The sequence below is a fragment of the Saccopteryx leptura genome, chromosome 11, assembly GCF_036850995.1.
Source record: "Saccopteryx leptura isolate mSacLep1 chromosome 11, mSacLep1_pri_phased_curated, whole genome shotgun sequence".
Lineage (NCBI taxonomy): Eukaryota > Metazoa > Chordata > Mammalia > Chiroptera > Emballonuridae > Saccopteryx > Saccopteryx leptura.
Genome location: NC_089513.1, coordinates 573,395 through 585,720, shown reverse-complemented (window position 1 = coordinate 585,720; position 12,326 = coordinate 573,395). Strand labels below are relative to the sequence as shown.

The following is a 12,326-nucleotide window of genomic DNA, read 5'->3' as shown; positions in this document are numbered from 1 at the left end:
AACTGAACACATGTGTACCTAGAAGGACCAAAAGGAGGAGGAGAAAAAGTGGAGACTCAAATGACTACAGTCAGAAATGAAAGAAGAACCACCATGACCAAACTTACAAAAATAAAAAAAAATTATAAGGGAACTCTAAGAATCATTGTAACCCAACAACTTAGATGACTTAGGGAAAGAAAAAAAAACTATAAAAACTAACCCAGGAAGAAATTGAAAAACTGAGTAGACATAAGCAGAGAGCCGGCATCAGTAATGTAGACATCTCCCAAAGAAAAAGGCCCAGGCCCAGATGGCTTCCCTGGGCAAGTCCACCAAACACTTAAAGAATGGGTAAACTTGCAGCGAATAGTAAACAAGCCCTAGATATATCACAGACAGCCCAGTAAACACAGACAACAATATTATGTTATAATTATCAGTCTTCCTTAGGGACTAAAATTACTTATTCCAATCACTAAAAAGAAATAATAATATAATGTGATAGAGGTGCTAATTATTGCTACCATGGCAATCAGGCACAACACATAAAGGTGTAAAATTAAAATGTACACCTTAAATTTAAACAATGTATGTCATATTTCTTTTTTTTAAAAGAATTATTTTATTTATTGATTTCAGAGAGTGGCGAGAGAGAAAGGATGAGGGGAAGAGGAACAAGCAGCATCAGTTTGCTTCTCATATGTACCTTGACTGGGCAAGTTCAGGTTTCAAACCAGTGACCTCAGCACAGTCCGGGCACATACAAGAATCAACCAATAAATGCATAAATAAGTGGAACAACAAATCGGTATTTCTCTTTCTCTCAAATCAATAAATAAATTTTAAAAAATTTTAATCAATATAATACAATATAATGATGGAAGAAAAGATAAAAACCACATGGTCATCTCAACAGACACAGAAAAAGTATTTGACAAACTTCAGCATCCTTTTACGGTAAAAACACTCAACAAATTCAAAATGGATGAAGCTTGCTCAACCCAGTATAGGGCATCTATGTAAAATCAACCATACTCAATGGAGAAAGACTAAATGTCTTCTTACTAAGATCAGGAGCAAGGCCAGTGTAACCCACCTAGATCACGTCTAGCCAGGGTAATAATGCAAGAAGAAGAAACAAAAAAGCACCCTTACTGGAAATGAAGAAGTAAAATTATTTGAAGATCTTGTACGTTTTATAGATAGAACATCCTCAAATATCCACTTAAAAGATATGAGACCTAATGATTTTATCAAGCTGCAGGATACAAGATCAATCTGCAGAAATCAATTTTATTTCTACAAAGTAGCAATGAACAATCCAAAATGAAGCTAAAGAAACAAACCCATTTACCATCACATCCAACAGAATAAAACACACTAGAATAAATTTAACAAAAGAATTCCCAAACTTATACTCTGATCATTTCCTTTTTCTTTCTTTTCTTCTTTTCTTCCTTTTCTCTCTCACAGACCCACACACAGAAAATGGGCAGGCTTCTAGGAACTATTTCATGCTTGAAAGCAGCAGCTATGTATGGGCTGGTTAGTTTGCAGGAGTCGTGGGCACACTTCGCTAAATGCATCACATGCATGGTCAAGATGCAAGCACAGGTGACAGTGATGACAGGACAAAGCTGCCATGAGATGACAGACTTCAAGGGAGCAGCCTCATGCAGGTGGTACATACCCAAATACAACCGCCTTGGGGGGACTTTGATTTCCTCGTCCTTATTATCTGCAGCTACATTTAAAAAGAGAGAGAGAAACAGAAAGGAAGAAAAGACAAAACAGACGGGTTTTAACACAGATGAACAACTGTGTCTCTCAGCCCTTTTCGCATTTCTTTAAAACAAACAAACAAACATTGGAATGGAAAGACCACAGATTTTGGTTTTTGTGCATTAGGAAATCCACCTTGAACTATTTTTCTCTGAACCTGCGTTCTTCAAAAATAAGTGCTTAGCACAGGGGGGAGAAAATTTGGGATCAAAATGAAAAGTCACCATATTTCCATTGGACAGCTGAGGTCAGGGGCAGCATATGGTTCTGCTCCCCACCTCACCCGTGCACACGGCAGGCTGTGGTGCAGCCCCAAGGACACCTAAGAGCTGGTTCCACACATGAAGGGAGAAGCTCAGAGACTATGCTACATCTCACCAAGGTGACCCAGCCCAGCAGCACCTAACAGAGGAGAGATGATTCCACTCTGAGGCACCTTGCTCCCTGCCCTCCCCCACCCCTGCCAGCAGCCCACTCACACCTGAAACCCCCTCCCCCCACTGTGAACTGCCCAGGACAGCAGCCCAACCCCTGGAAGACACAGCTTCCAAGGAGAGCCTGAGGGTAGGGTTCCTGCAAGTGGAAGGTGGTTAAACAGAAGAATGAGACTCCAATCAGTCACCGTGACCACAAAGCAGAGGTGAGGTAAAAGGTTGTATCATCTTCCCCCCACCATCCTGCCAAGGAGACTCACCTAAAAATGGAAACTGGCAAGTAAACAGCTAAAAGCAAATACCAGACCAGCTGTCAGGACTGGGAACAGCAGTGGAGGGGGTCACAGCACCACCCAGCTGTTCACCTGCCTCCCTCTCCTCATCTGCCTCCCTCCCCAGCACCACCCCCTAGATCTTCTGGGCTCTGACTACCCAGAGTCATGCCGATTTTCTCAGCTTTTTGCTTCTGTTTTATTTATTTATTTAGACCAATTTCACTATTCACTGGCACCTTGTCCAAAGATCAAGGTCTCAAATGAGGGAGAGGGAAGGGAGGAGGGCAGGGTGGGGATGCGGAGGGAGTGGAGAGGACGGAAGGATGCAGGAGAGAACTCAGTTTAGTGCCGTGGTGTTGCAGTTGAGACGCAAGCAAGCGTTTCCCTTCCCGTGCCCAGGCCAGACCAACCAAAGCCGTCATAGTGCTCTGCGTGTGCTGAACAACAGGGTGTACAATGCAGGCCTGCAAGGGGCATGTGGTGCAGGGAGGGAAGAGGCACAGCCCACATTGGACCCCTCCCTGCACAGCATCAAGCTACCTAAGGTTTCTTGGCTGGAAAGCAACACGATCAGACCTGTGTTTCAGAAAAACCTCTTGTGTAGGACAGACTGGAGGAGACAGATATTGGAAATGTTTTCAACAATGACATTCTTCCACAAATCTGCAACGAACTCACTGCAAGCCAGACCCACATTCTCCTCCAACCCCGTCACTCCCCAAGACCGGTGTCTATGTCCCCCATTGTGGAAGGCCTATGGCCATGCCCCTACAGAAGCAACACTGTATCATATCCAAGACAAGATCTTCAAAAACACATAGACTAGCCCTGGCCTCAGGGTAGAGCGTCGGTTGGCTCAGTGGTAGAGCGTCGGCCTGGTGTGCAGGAGTCCCGGGTTCGATTCCCAGCCAGGGCACACAGGAGAAGTGCCCATCTGCTTCTCCACCCCTCCCCCTCTCCTTCCTCTCTGTCTCTCTCTTCCCCTCCCACAGCCAAGGCTCCACTGGAGCAAAGTTGGCCTGGGCGCTGAGGATGGCTCTGTGGCCTCTGCCTCAGGCGCTAGAATGGCTCTGGGTACAACAGAGCGGTGCCCCAGATGGGCAGAGCATCGCCCCCTGGTGGGCATGCCGGGTGGATCCCGGTCGGGCGCATGCAGGAGTCTGTCTGACTGCCTCCCCGTTTCCAACTTCAGAAAAATACAAAAAAACAAAACAAAACAAAAAAACCCACAAAACACATAGACTCCACCCAGTTCTCCCAAACACTCCTTTTGAAACCTGGGCCATGTTGTGGTTGTGAGGATGCCCAGGCCACATGAAGAAGCCACATGTGGACATTCCAGCAGAGAACCCACTGAGGTCCCAGCTCACCGCCAGCACCAACTCCAGACATTTGAGCAGGAAAAAGAGATGTCACAGCCATTCCAGCCAAGCTCTGCCCAAACTGCAGACTCGTGAGGACCCAGATGCACTCACTCAACTTGTTGTCTAAATTTGGTTCCTTGTGGCTGGAGGACTGGGTCCCTGTGTCTTTGCTGGCTGAAACAGGAAAGCCATTCCTGTTGAGAACGCCCCCCTCCACTACCTTCAAAGGCAGCAAGAGTTGAGTCCTCTGTCAGTCTGTCTGTCCATCACCAACCTGGTGTCCCCTTTCTTATTCTTCCATTCTAAGGGCCCTGTGATGATACCAGGCCCACCCGACAATCAAGGACAACTCCACTACAGGGCCCAACCTTAATCACATCTGTAAAGCCCCTTTGCCACACAAGGTGACACATCCCAGGTTCCCATCTGCTCAACAGAGGAGCTCACATGTTTAAGTTCAGATTCCAGCCTTGCCCCTGAAAACTGAGATTCACTTTTTAACTGAAGCCCAGTTAACAGAATAGAAATACTCTTTTTGGAAGAATTTTCATAGAACAATGGAAATCAAGAAAAATGATTAGATGTCCACCAACCCGCTCACTTCATCAAGAACCCTTTTGAAAGAGGCCCCCCGAGGAGGCACATCGTCCTGCTCATGGTGCCCACTGCCCTCACCTGCACCAACGTGAAGGCCCTCTGGTGCCCTGGCCGGTGAGTGCAGTTGGTTAGAATGTTGTCCCCAAATGACAAGGTTGCAGGTTTGACAACCCTGCCCCCCCTCAGGGCACATACTGGAAGCAACCAGTGAATGCACAACTAAGAGGAACAACAAACAAATCCTTCCTTCTCTCTCTCAAATTAATCAATAGGGGGGAAAAAGACCTGTTGGCAAAACCTGAGGGGAGGGGAGCACAAGGCAGAAGAGGCAATGTCACATGTTAAACTTTAGAGGCCAATGGCCTAGGCTCCCACACCTGCTCTGTCTGGCACACTACAACATCACACTCCTTCAAACAAGGTCACAAACCTGCTTTCAGGTTTCAGAGGCACACAGCACCCAGGCACCATGGCCTCTCCTCTCTCCTGGGTGAGGATGGTGGCACTGAGACACCAGCACTGCCCCTCTGCAGTCAGCCAGGAGGTCGGTGCCAAAGGAAAGGTGAGGTTCCCAGGGACACAGACCACAGAGAGAAGGGCAGAGGAGATGCTGTGGGAGCAGAAAGCCATTGTGCAAGACAAACGTGGAGTCTAGCACTTCTCTCCATAATGGGTCCTGTTCACACAGCCCTACTTTCTAGGCAAGAGCAGCCATACAATGAGCATCAGCTCCAGTGTGACTTCCCGAGTCACAGCAGGGAGACAGGACAGATCCACAGAGGAAAAAATGGCATCAACAGGGAGAAAGAACAAAACGTGCCAGGGACAGGGTGGTCACCTTCATAGTTTAAGTAACACTGATTGGTCGAGGCCACATGTCAGAGCAAGCTGGGGGCTGACCTACTTTCCACAAAGACTGAAATGAGCATACATTCCTTTCACTCAAAAAACAGGAGCTACCCAAGGGGGAGAAGCCACTCACAGGGAAAGATGATCATCAGACCTCAAGTCCACAGACATTCCAACTAAACACATTCTGAGAAAACACTTCTCCAAGCCACACCTGAGATGAAACACACACACAATTACAGACAAAATCAAAGTAAGAGCTGTTGTACATTTTGTCATTAGAAGGAAACCAGAAGTAAGGTGTTAACCCTCCTAAGTACAAGAAGCCCATCAGTCTGACCGGTGGTGGCGCAGTGGATAGAGTGTCAGCCTGGGACACTGAGGTCCCAAGTTTGAAACCCCGGGGTCTCTGGCTTGAAAGTAGGGTCCTCCCACTTGAGCACAGGCTCACTAACTTGAGCCCAAGATCACTGGTTTGAGCAAGGGGTCACTGGCTTGGCTGGCGATCCCCAGTCAAAGCACATATGAGAAGCAATCAGTAAACAACTAAAGTGTCACAACTCTGAGTTGATTCTTCTCATCTCTCTTCCTCTCTCTCTCTCTCACACACGTGCACACACACACACACACACACACACACACACACACACACACACACACAGAAAGAAGCCCACCAGCCTGACAGCTCAGAAAGCCTTCTCAAAGAAGACAAAAACAGGAAGAAGCATCTTCTATTCCGTGAGCTGGATAAAGCCCAGCAGCACATGGGCTTATCCTGTAGTTCCTGCTGCCCAACACATGAACCAGGTGGCAATTCACCTGCACCCACAAAATCAGGGTTTTGGGAGTATTTTCTACAAGGCATACGAGAAAGTACCAGTTAACTTAGCCACAGAGAAATGGTTTATGTAGCAGCCTCACAAAGGTCAGAGATAAAACAGCCTTCTCACAAACATCCTCCGACCTGGTCAGCCAGAAAGGAGCCCAACAGGAACGTGCCACCTGCCCATTCAAAATGTCTACAGCTGTGTTAAATACTGAAACCACCACCATCAGTTGCAGATAACAGCGCCATGTGGTGACACAAGCAGCTCAGATGACATAGGGCCAAAGGGGCGCTCATTCTACCCACAGACACAAGGCAAGCTTTGCTGTTTTAGCAGCTTTATCCCACATCTCTGGACACCCACCTGCAAAGCAGCGGCGGCGGATGCTGAGCTCGTTGGCAGCGCGGACATCGGTGCACAGCTTCAGCATCAGCAGCATGGTGGCCGTCATGACGATGCTCTGCCAAAGCAGTGGGGACTCGAACCGCCTTCCAAACCTGGGGGTGGGCACACGCATCAGGCGCTGCCCCACACCAGGGGACCTTGTTTGTGCTCCCTGCCCCCCCCCAGGTCCCACCAGGGCCAGACAGCCACATCCACCATATCTACCATGGACGGTGACTGCCAGGCTCAGAGCTGGGTGCAGAGGGGCCCAGGGCATCCAGGATAGCAGGACAGGATGGTGCCTTCAGACCACCCGGCAGGGGCTCCAGAATCACTGCGGGGCTTCCCCAAATGCCCTACTCCACTGATACCCTGGGATAAGTAAAAGCTGGTGAGCCCAGCCTGTGTGAGGAGAAGGTGCTGTGGGGAGAGGGGGTGCCCCAGGCTTTCTCTAACAGAGACTGTCTCCCACACCCACAGCCCACAGGTCCTCTGGCTCTTCTATAAAGGGCAGGTTTGAACCCTAAGGCTGTTTGAGGAGATTCCCAGTCATTTCTAAGAACTGGTCCCCGCTGCTAGTTGATCTAGGAGGCAGCTCCCCCATAGGTGAAGGAAACTTGACAGCAGTTAAGGTTCCATGTCAGGCTGAGCAGCCGGCATCACAATAAAATGAGTCAGATTAGGGACCCCTCCCACCAAGCTCATTCCCAACTGTAAATCTGACAACATGCAATTTGGGCGATGGTGTGAAAAAAAGCCGCTTGTTTTTTAAAAATGTTCAACAGAAACAATAAGTAGAGAAATTGTGGGGAAAATATCAAGTTTGTGCTTCTTACACAACACAAGGATCAAATCTAGAAGAACTTACTTTTCACAGTATAAATGAGACCACTTAGCATGAGTGACAGGGAGCACGAGTAAGTGCTTAGTGATTTTAGGATGCAGGCTAGCTGAACAAGACACAAAATTTCAAAAAGCACAACTTTTCACAAACAGTACACGAGGGATAAAATAAATATGAAATGAAGTTCAATGCCATTAATAATTTTTGAAAGCTAAATAAAATAGAAAGATACCATTTTTTTACTTATGAAATTAGTTTAACTCTTTCTTCCTTTAAGTGCTGTTTCTTCCTTAAATAGTCTGTGCTGGCAGGGATGTCAGGACAGCACTTCTTCCTCTCCTGCCCGAGAATGTGGATTGGCACAGCCTCTTCTATTACAGACGATGGGACAGCCCGCCAGACAATTGCGGGACCTGCCGCTCAGAGAAGCCAGTTGAACTGGGTTCTCCCCTGGTTGCAGCCTACATTTGTCTAGCCCCTAGGGAAATACACACTGCAGAGGATGTGCAATGTTCTACCAAATCCAAGCAAAGGTTTCTACAGGGAACACCTTCTCTACTTTTCAAAGTAACAGAAAAAAATCTCAAGTGGAAGAGAATCTACATCTCTGTTTAGCCTCAGGTGTGTACATCTCTGACACAATGTTGCTGCATACAATGTTACTAAATCTTCAATATAGTGTTATCAGACCTCCAATACAACGTTGCTGCATTTCCAATACAATGTTATTGCATCTGTGATAGTGTTTTCTTCCAATGGGAATGGGGCTTGAGTACTATTTCCATGAATGTATGGAGCTCTGCAGCACCACCAATGCACCCTGGCCTCCTCCCTTCCCTTTGTCTGTACAAAATCACAAGCCTACAAATATTAGGTATCACTTAGCCTTTGTCCTGACTTCTAATACCACAAAGGCCAGCCTGACCAGGCGGTGGCGCAGTGGATAGAGTGTCGGACTGGGATGCAGAGGACCTAGGTTCGAGACCCCAAGGTTGCCAACTTGAGCGCGGGCTCATCTGGTTTGAGCAAAAGCCCACCAGCTTGAACCCAAGGTCGCTGGCTCCAGCTAGGGGTTACTCGGTCTGCTGAAGGCCTGCGGTCAAGGCACATATGACAAAGCAATCAATGAACAACTAAGGTGTTGCAACGCGCAATGAAAAACTAATGATTGGCCCTGGCCGGTTGGCTCAGTGGTGGAGCGTCGGCCTGGCATGCAGAAGTCCCAGGTTCGATTCCCGGCCAGGGCACACAGGAGAAGCGCCCATCTGCTTCTCCACCCCTCCCCCTCTCCTTCCTCTCTGTCTCTCTCTTCCCCTCCCACAGCCAAGGCTCCATTGGAGCAAAAGATGGCCCGGGCGCTGGGGATGGCTCCCTGGCCTCTGCCCCAGGCGCTAGAGTGGCTCTGGTGAGCGATGCCCTGATGGGCAGAGCATCGCCCCCTGGTGGGCATGCCGGGTGGATCCCGGTTGGGCGCGCCGGGTGGATCCCGGTTGGGCGCATGCCAGAGTCTGACTGCCTCCCCGTTTCCAGCTTCAGAAAAATACAAAAAAAAAAAAAAAAAAGAAAAACTAATAATTGATGCTTCTCATCTCTCTCCGTTCCTGTCTGTCCCTATCTATCCCTCTCTCTGATTCACTCTCTGTCTCTGTAAAAAATAAAATAAAATAAAATTTAATACCACAAAGGCCAAATCCTGTACATCAGCATTTTAAGGAGTATGATCTGCTGAGTGGATGGTAAGAAATAAGGTCACAGGAATTCCCCAAGTTTCAGAAACTTAAATTTGCTCAGCCTCTCCCGCTAAGCCACTCACATCCTGGCACTACAGATCTCTCACGGGACTTCCCAGGTGGACTGGAGCTCTGAGAACGGTGGTTCCAGCCAATTTTGGGAAATGTACTCTCCAGTGTTCCTAACTACAGCACCATTCTGGTGTGGAACCCACTTCTGCTTCCCATGGAGCCTGCCACGGCCACTGACCTGTGCTCTCCCTCCCCACTACCCACAACCCATGTGTGTATAGTGCCTTCCACACAGTTCTTCCACTACAATACAAACTGCAGAATCTAGACCAGCGTCTGGCATGTGGGAAACTCTAGAACCTATTAAATCAAATGGACTGCTAATCCACGAAGCTTGGGGTGGGACATGGGAGTGAGAGACAAATATAAGAGAGCTTCTGCTTTTGCCCTCACAGCCGTGGGATCTCGAGAACGGGTGGGCAGAGAAGTGTACATTAGGGCAAGTTGTAAACAGAGACCTGCCCTTCTGCTTCAGTGAAATGCAGGGAAGTGCATCCCTCGGCCAGAACATCTCAAGGAGGAACCAGTGCCTCTCTGCCTGCCCTTCCAACATCCCATATATTTCTGCAGCCTTCTGGAATGCTGGCTGCAGGCAGCCCTGTCTACTTATATGGGAGGCACTGAACCCCTAAAGTGACCCAGGATAGTTCAGGATGCTGACTCTCTGGGGGAGAAACAATTGGATGTGCAGAAATAGACTTGCCAATGGACCAAGGTTAGAATCCCACAAAGGCCTCCCTCTGCTGCTCAAGGCTTTCTCAAAGGCTCAGGCACTGCGGTGAAGAGAAAATATGGGGTCCAACCACATCAGATGCCAGTTAAATCCAGAGGCACTGGTGAGACAACATTCAAGAATCTGGTTTAATTTGTGAGTCCTCCAAACCAAATACTGATATGTAGATGTTATTCTCCTTTCTTTCTGCAGTTTTGAATAAGATTCTGAAGGGAAAAGACCTCTAAATGGAACTATTTTCCCATAAGGTAATCCAACCCTGGTATTCCCTCCACTGTTGAAGAAAACTTATTCCACGATAAAGAGCACGTTGCCCCCTAACCTCCCCGCCCCCCAGACAGTGCCTGGGTGGGGCTCCCAGTACCCTGTCGAGTGTGGTCATAGTCAACAGCAGTGTTGAGCAACTACATTTCAACCTGCTTCTGTTCAATCTTAGACTTAAGGCCATTTTAGAAGAGTGAAGCAAGGTGTTCGTTCATCTCAGAGGCCTCTCATCCTAAAGGGAAAGAAGTTATCTTCAAAATGCTGTTTTTCAACTTGTGCTAAACAAAAATTAGCCCCTGCTGACCTCTCCCTGAGAAGAAGGCTCCCCATGTGACAGACTCAAGATAAGACTGACTCACTCACCAGCTCACCTTTTAAAAACTCCAGACAGCAACAAAAGTAATGCCCAGGGAAGGTGAATCAGGGTGGACTGGGCCTGGGCTGGACAGGTGCACAGAGCAGACAGAACTTCTGTGCTCAGGAAATTCATATCTCAACTGTGATGGCATTTATTGGCAGGGGCGGGGGGCTTCATCACAACTCATCAAACTGTACATTTAGAATGCATGGTTTTCTTCAATGAAAATCATACCACAATAAGACTGTCTTAAAGTCAATTAGCAAAAAAGCATGATTACTCAGTGACCAAAAGTCAAAAGGAGCCTGAAGTCCTTGTCCTGGCCTGGACACTAGGGCTTCCCCTGAGCAACCTTCCCACTGACAGAGGGGCCAGGGACCACCCAGAAGGAAGGAAAGCTCTAGATTGGGGGGGGGGGTGCTTCAAATGAGGCTACAAGAGCTCTTCCATTTTCTCTGAACATTCACTCTCCCAATGTCTGGCTTCAGCAACTGTTTAAATGAATTTCAAGTTCCTTACCCGAATGCAAATGATAAAAAGAGGAAGTTGGGCTGGGCAGAGCAAGAAAATATAGTCTCTTAAGTATTATCCAGAAAGTTGACTTCCTATTCAAAAATAAACAAAAGCCCACACACAACAGAGGATGCTGAAGGTGGAGACCCTGCCCCAGCAGACCGCTGAGCCCTGCTCCCTGACAGGCTCAGATGCCTCCTCCTAAGGGGCTTCACTGGCCAGAGGAATGTTCTTCCTACTGGGAACTTGTTTTTGTAATGCGTATCCCTTACTCAGTTGTTTTCTCCCCGCTGATCCCCATGCACATTCCCTGAGGTCAGGGCCCCCTCCTAGGGCTACGACCTGGACAAGCATCTGATAAGTGCCTGAGTGACAGTGAATAAAGACCAAGACCTGAGATCAGGAGTGAGATCCTCCACTCTAATCCATCACTCTCCCCAGCAAATAACTCATCCATTTCAACAGCCCCTTTTCAGGAAGTACAACACCTCTCCACCCTCCTGGCCTCACTCGGAAATCCCAAAAGGAGAAAGCCATCTCTCTAGGAGCACCCTCTCTATAAGAGAACCCTGACTTACCAGAAGAGTATCCGTAAAATATTGGCCACCAGGAGCACCAAACACACGTAGGTGGAGAAGCCCTCGGCGTTCTGAGTCCTCCGGATGTCTCTGTACTGCGGGATGTACGGCACCACCCCTCCGAAGACCATGGCCCCAGCTGCCCCCCAGGAAACCAGCTGGTGCAGCGGCACCAAAAGCCAATCCAAGCCTTGTGCGTCCATTGCAAACACCTGCGCCGTCCTGCCAGCAGGCTGACGTCCACCTGGCTGAGTCCCCTCTGCTCCCACGGGCTCCTGGGACCGCGGACTGTCAGTCTCACATGGCCGCCACCGGAACCTGGCAAGAAAGAAGAGGTAAAGACCTGGAGACCGGGCCTCCAGTAGAGGAAGGCGGCGCTCCTCAGGGGCACCCGGGGGGAACGCGGGGTCTCACCGCTGCGGCGCCACCCCCTCCTCGGACACGCGCGATCAGGGCGCTCTGGGCGCGCGCACCCGCATCGCTGGTGGACAAGGCACGCACGCACCGCAGGGAAGGTGGGGGACTCGGTCCGGGGAGAGCTCGGTCCCGGCAGAGGTTCGGTCCCGGAGGCCGATCCAATGGCGTCCGCCCCGCGCCTACGCGCACTGCGGATCGCGCCCGGGTCCTCACCCGCCTTACCGGCTCCGCCTGTCCCGCCCGCGTCCGTCAGTCTGCCCGTCCGAGCCCGGAGCCCCGCCTCCCTTGACGTCACAACGCAGGGCCCCGCCCACAGCGGGCGG

General features: G+C 49.2%; 1 protein-coding gene across 7 annotated transcripts in view; it reads right to left on the bottom strand.

Moving 5' to 3' along the window:
• The window catches only part of SLC66A2 (solute carrier family 66 member 2), a 29,531-nt gene extending 17,244 nt beyond the window's left edge, over positions 1 to 12,287 (bottom strand). For 3 of the 7 annotated variants that reach the window (XM_066353452.1, XM_066353458.1, XM_066353459.1), the window contains exons 1-4: positions 12,001 to 12,139; positions 11,587 to 11,904; positions 6,474 to 6,607; positions 1,673 to 1,726 (exon numbers count right to left, since the gene is read on the bottom strand). In XM_066353452.1, the coding sequence (XP_066209549.1) occupies positions 1,673 to 1,726; positions 6,474 to 6,607; positions 11,587 to 11,789 (391 nt within the window). In that variant the 5' untranslated portion in view covers positions 11,790 to 11,904; positions 12,001 to 12,139. The other 4 variants (XM_066353453.1, XM_066353456.1, XM_066353455.1 and 1 more) reach the window with 4 other exon arrangements.
• Between the last annotated feature and the right edge of the window lie 39 nt (positions 12,288 to 12,326).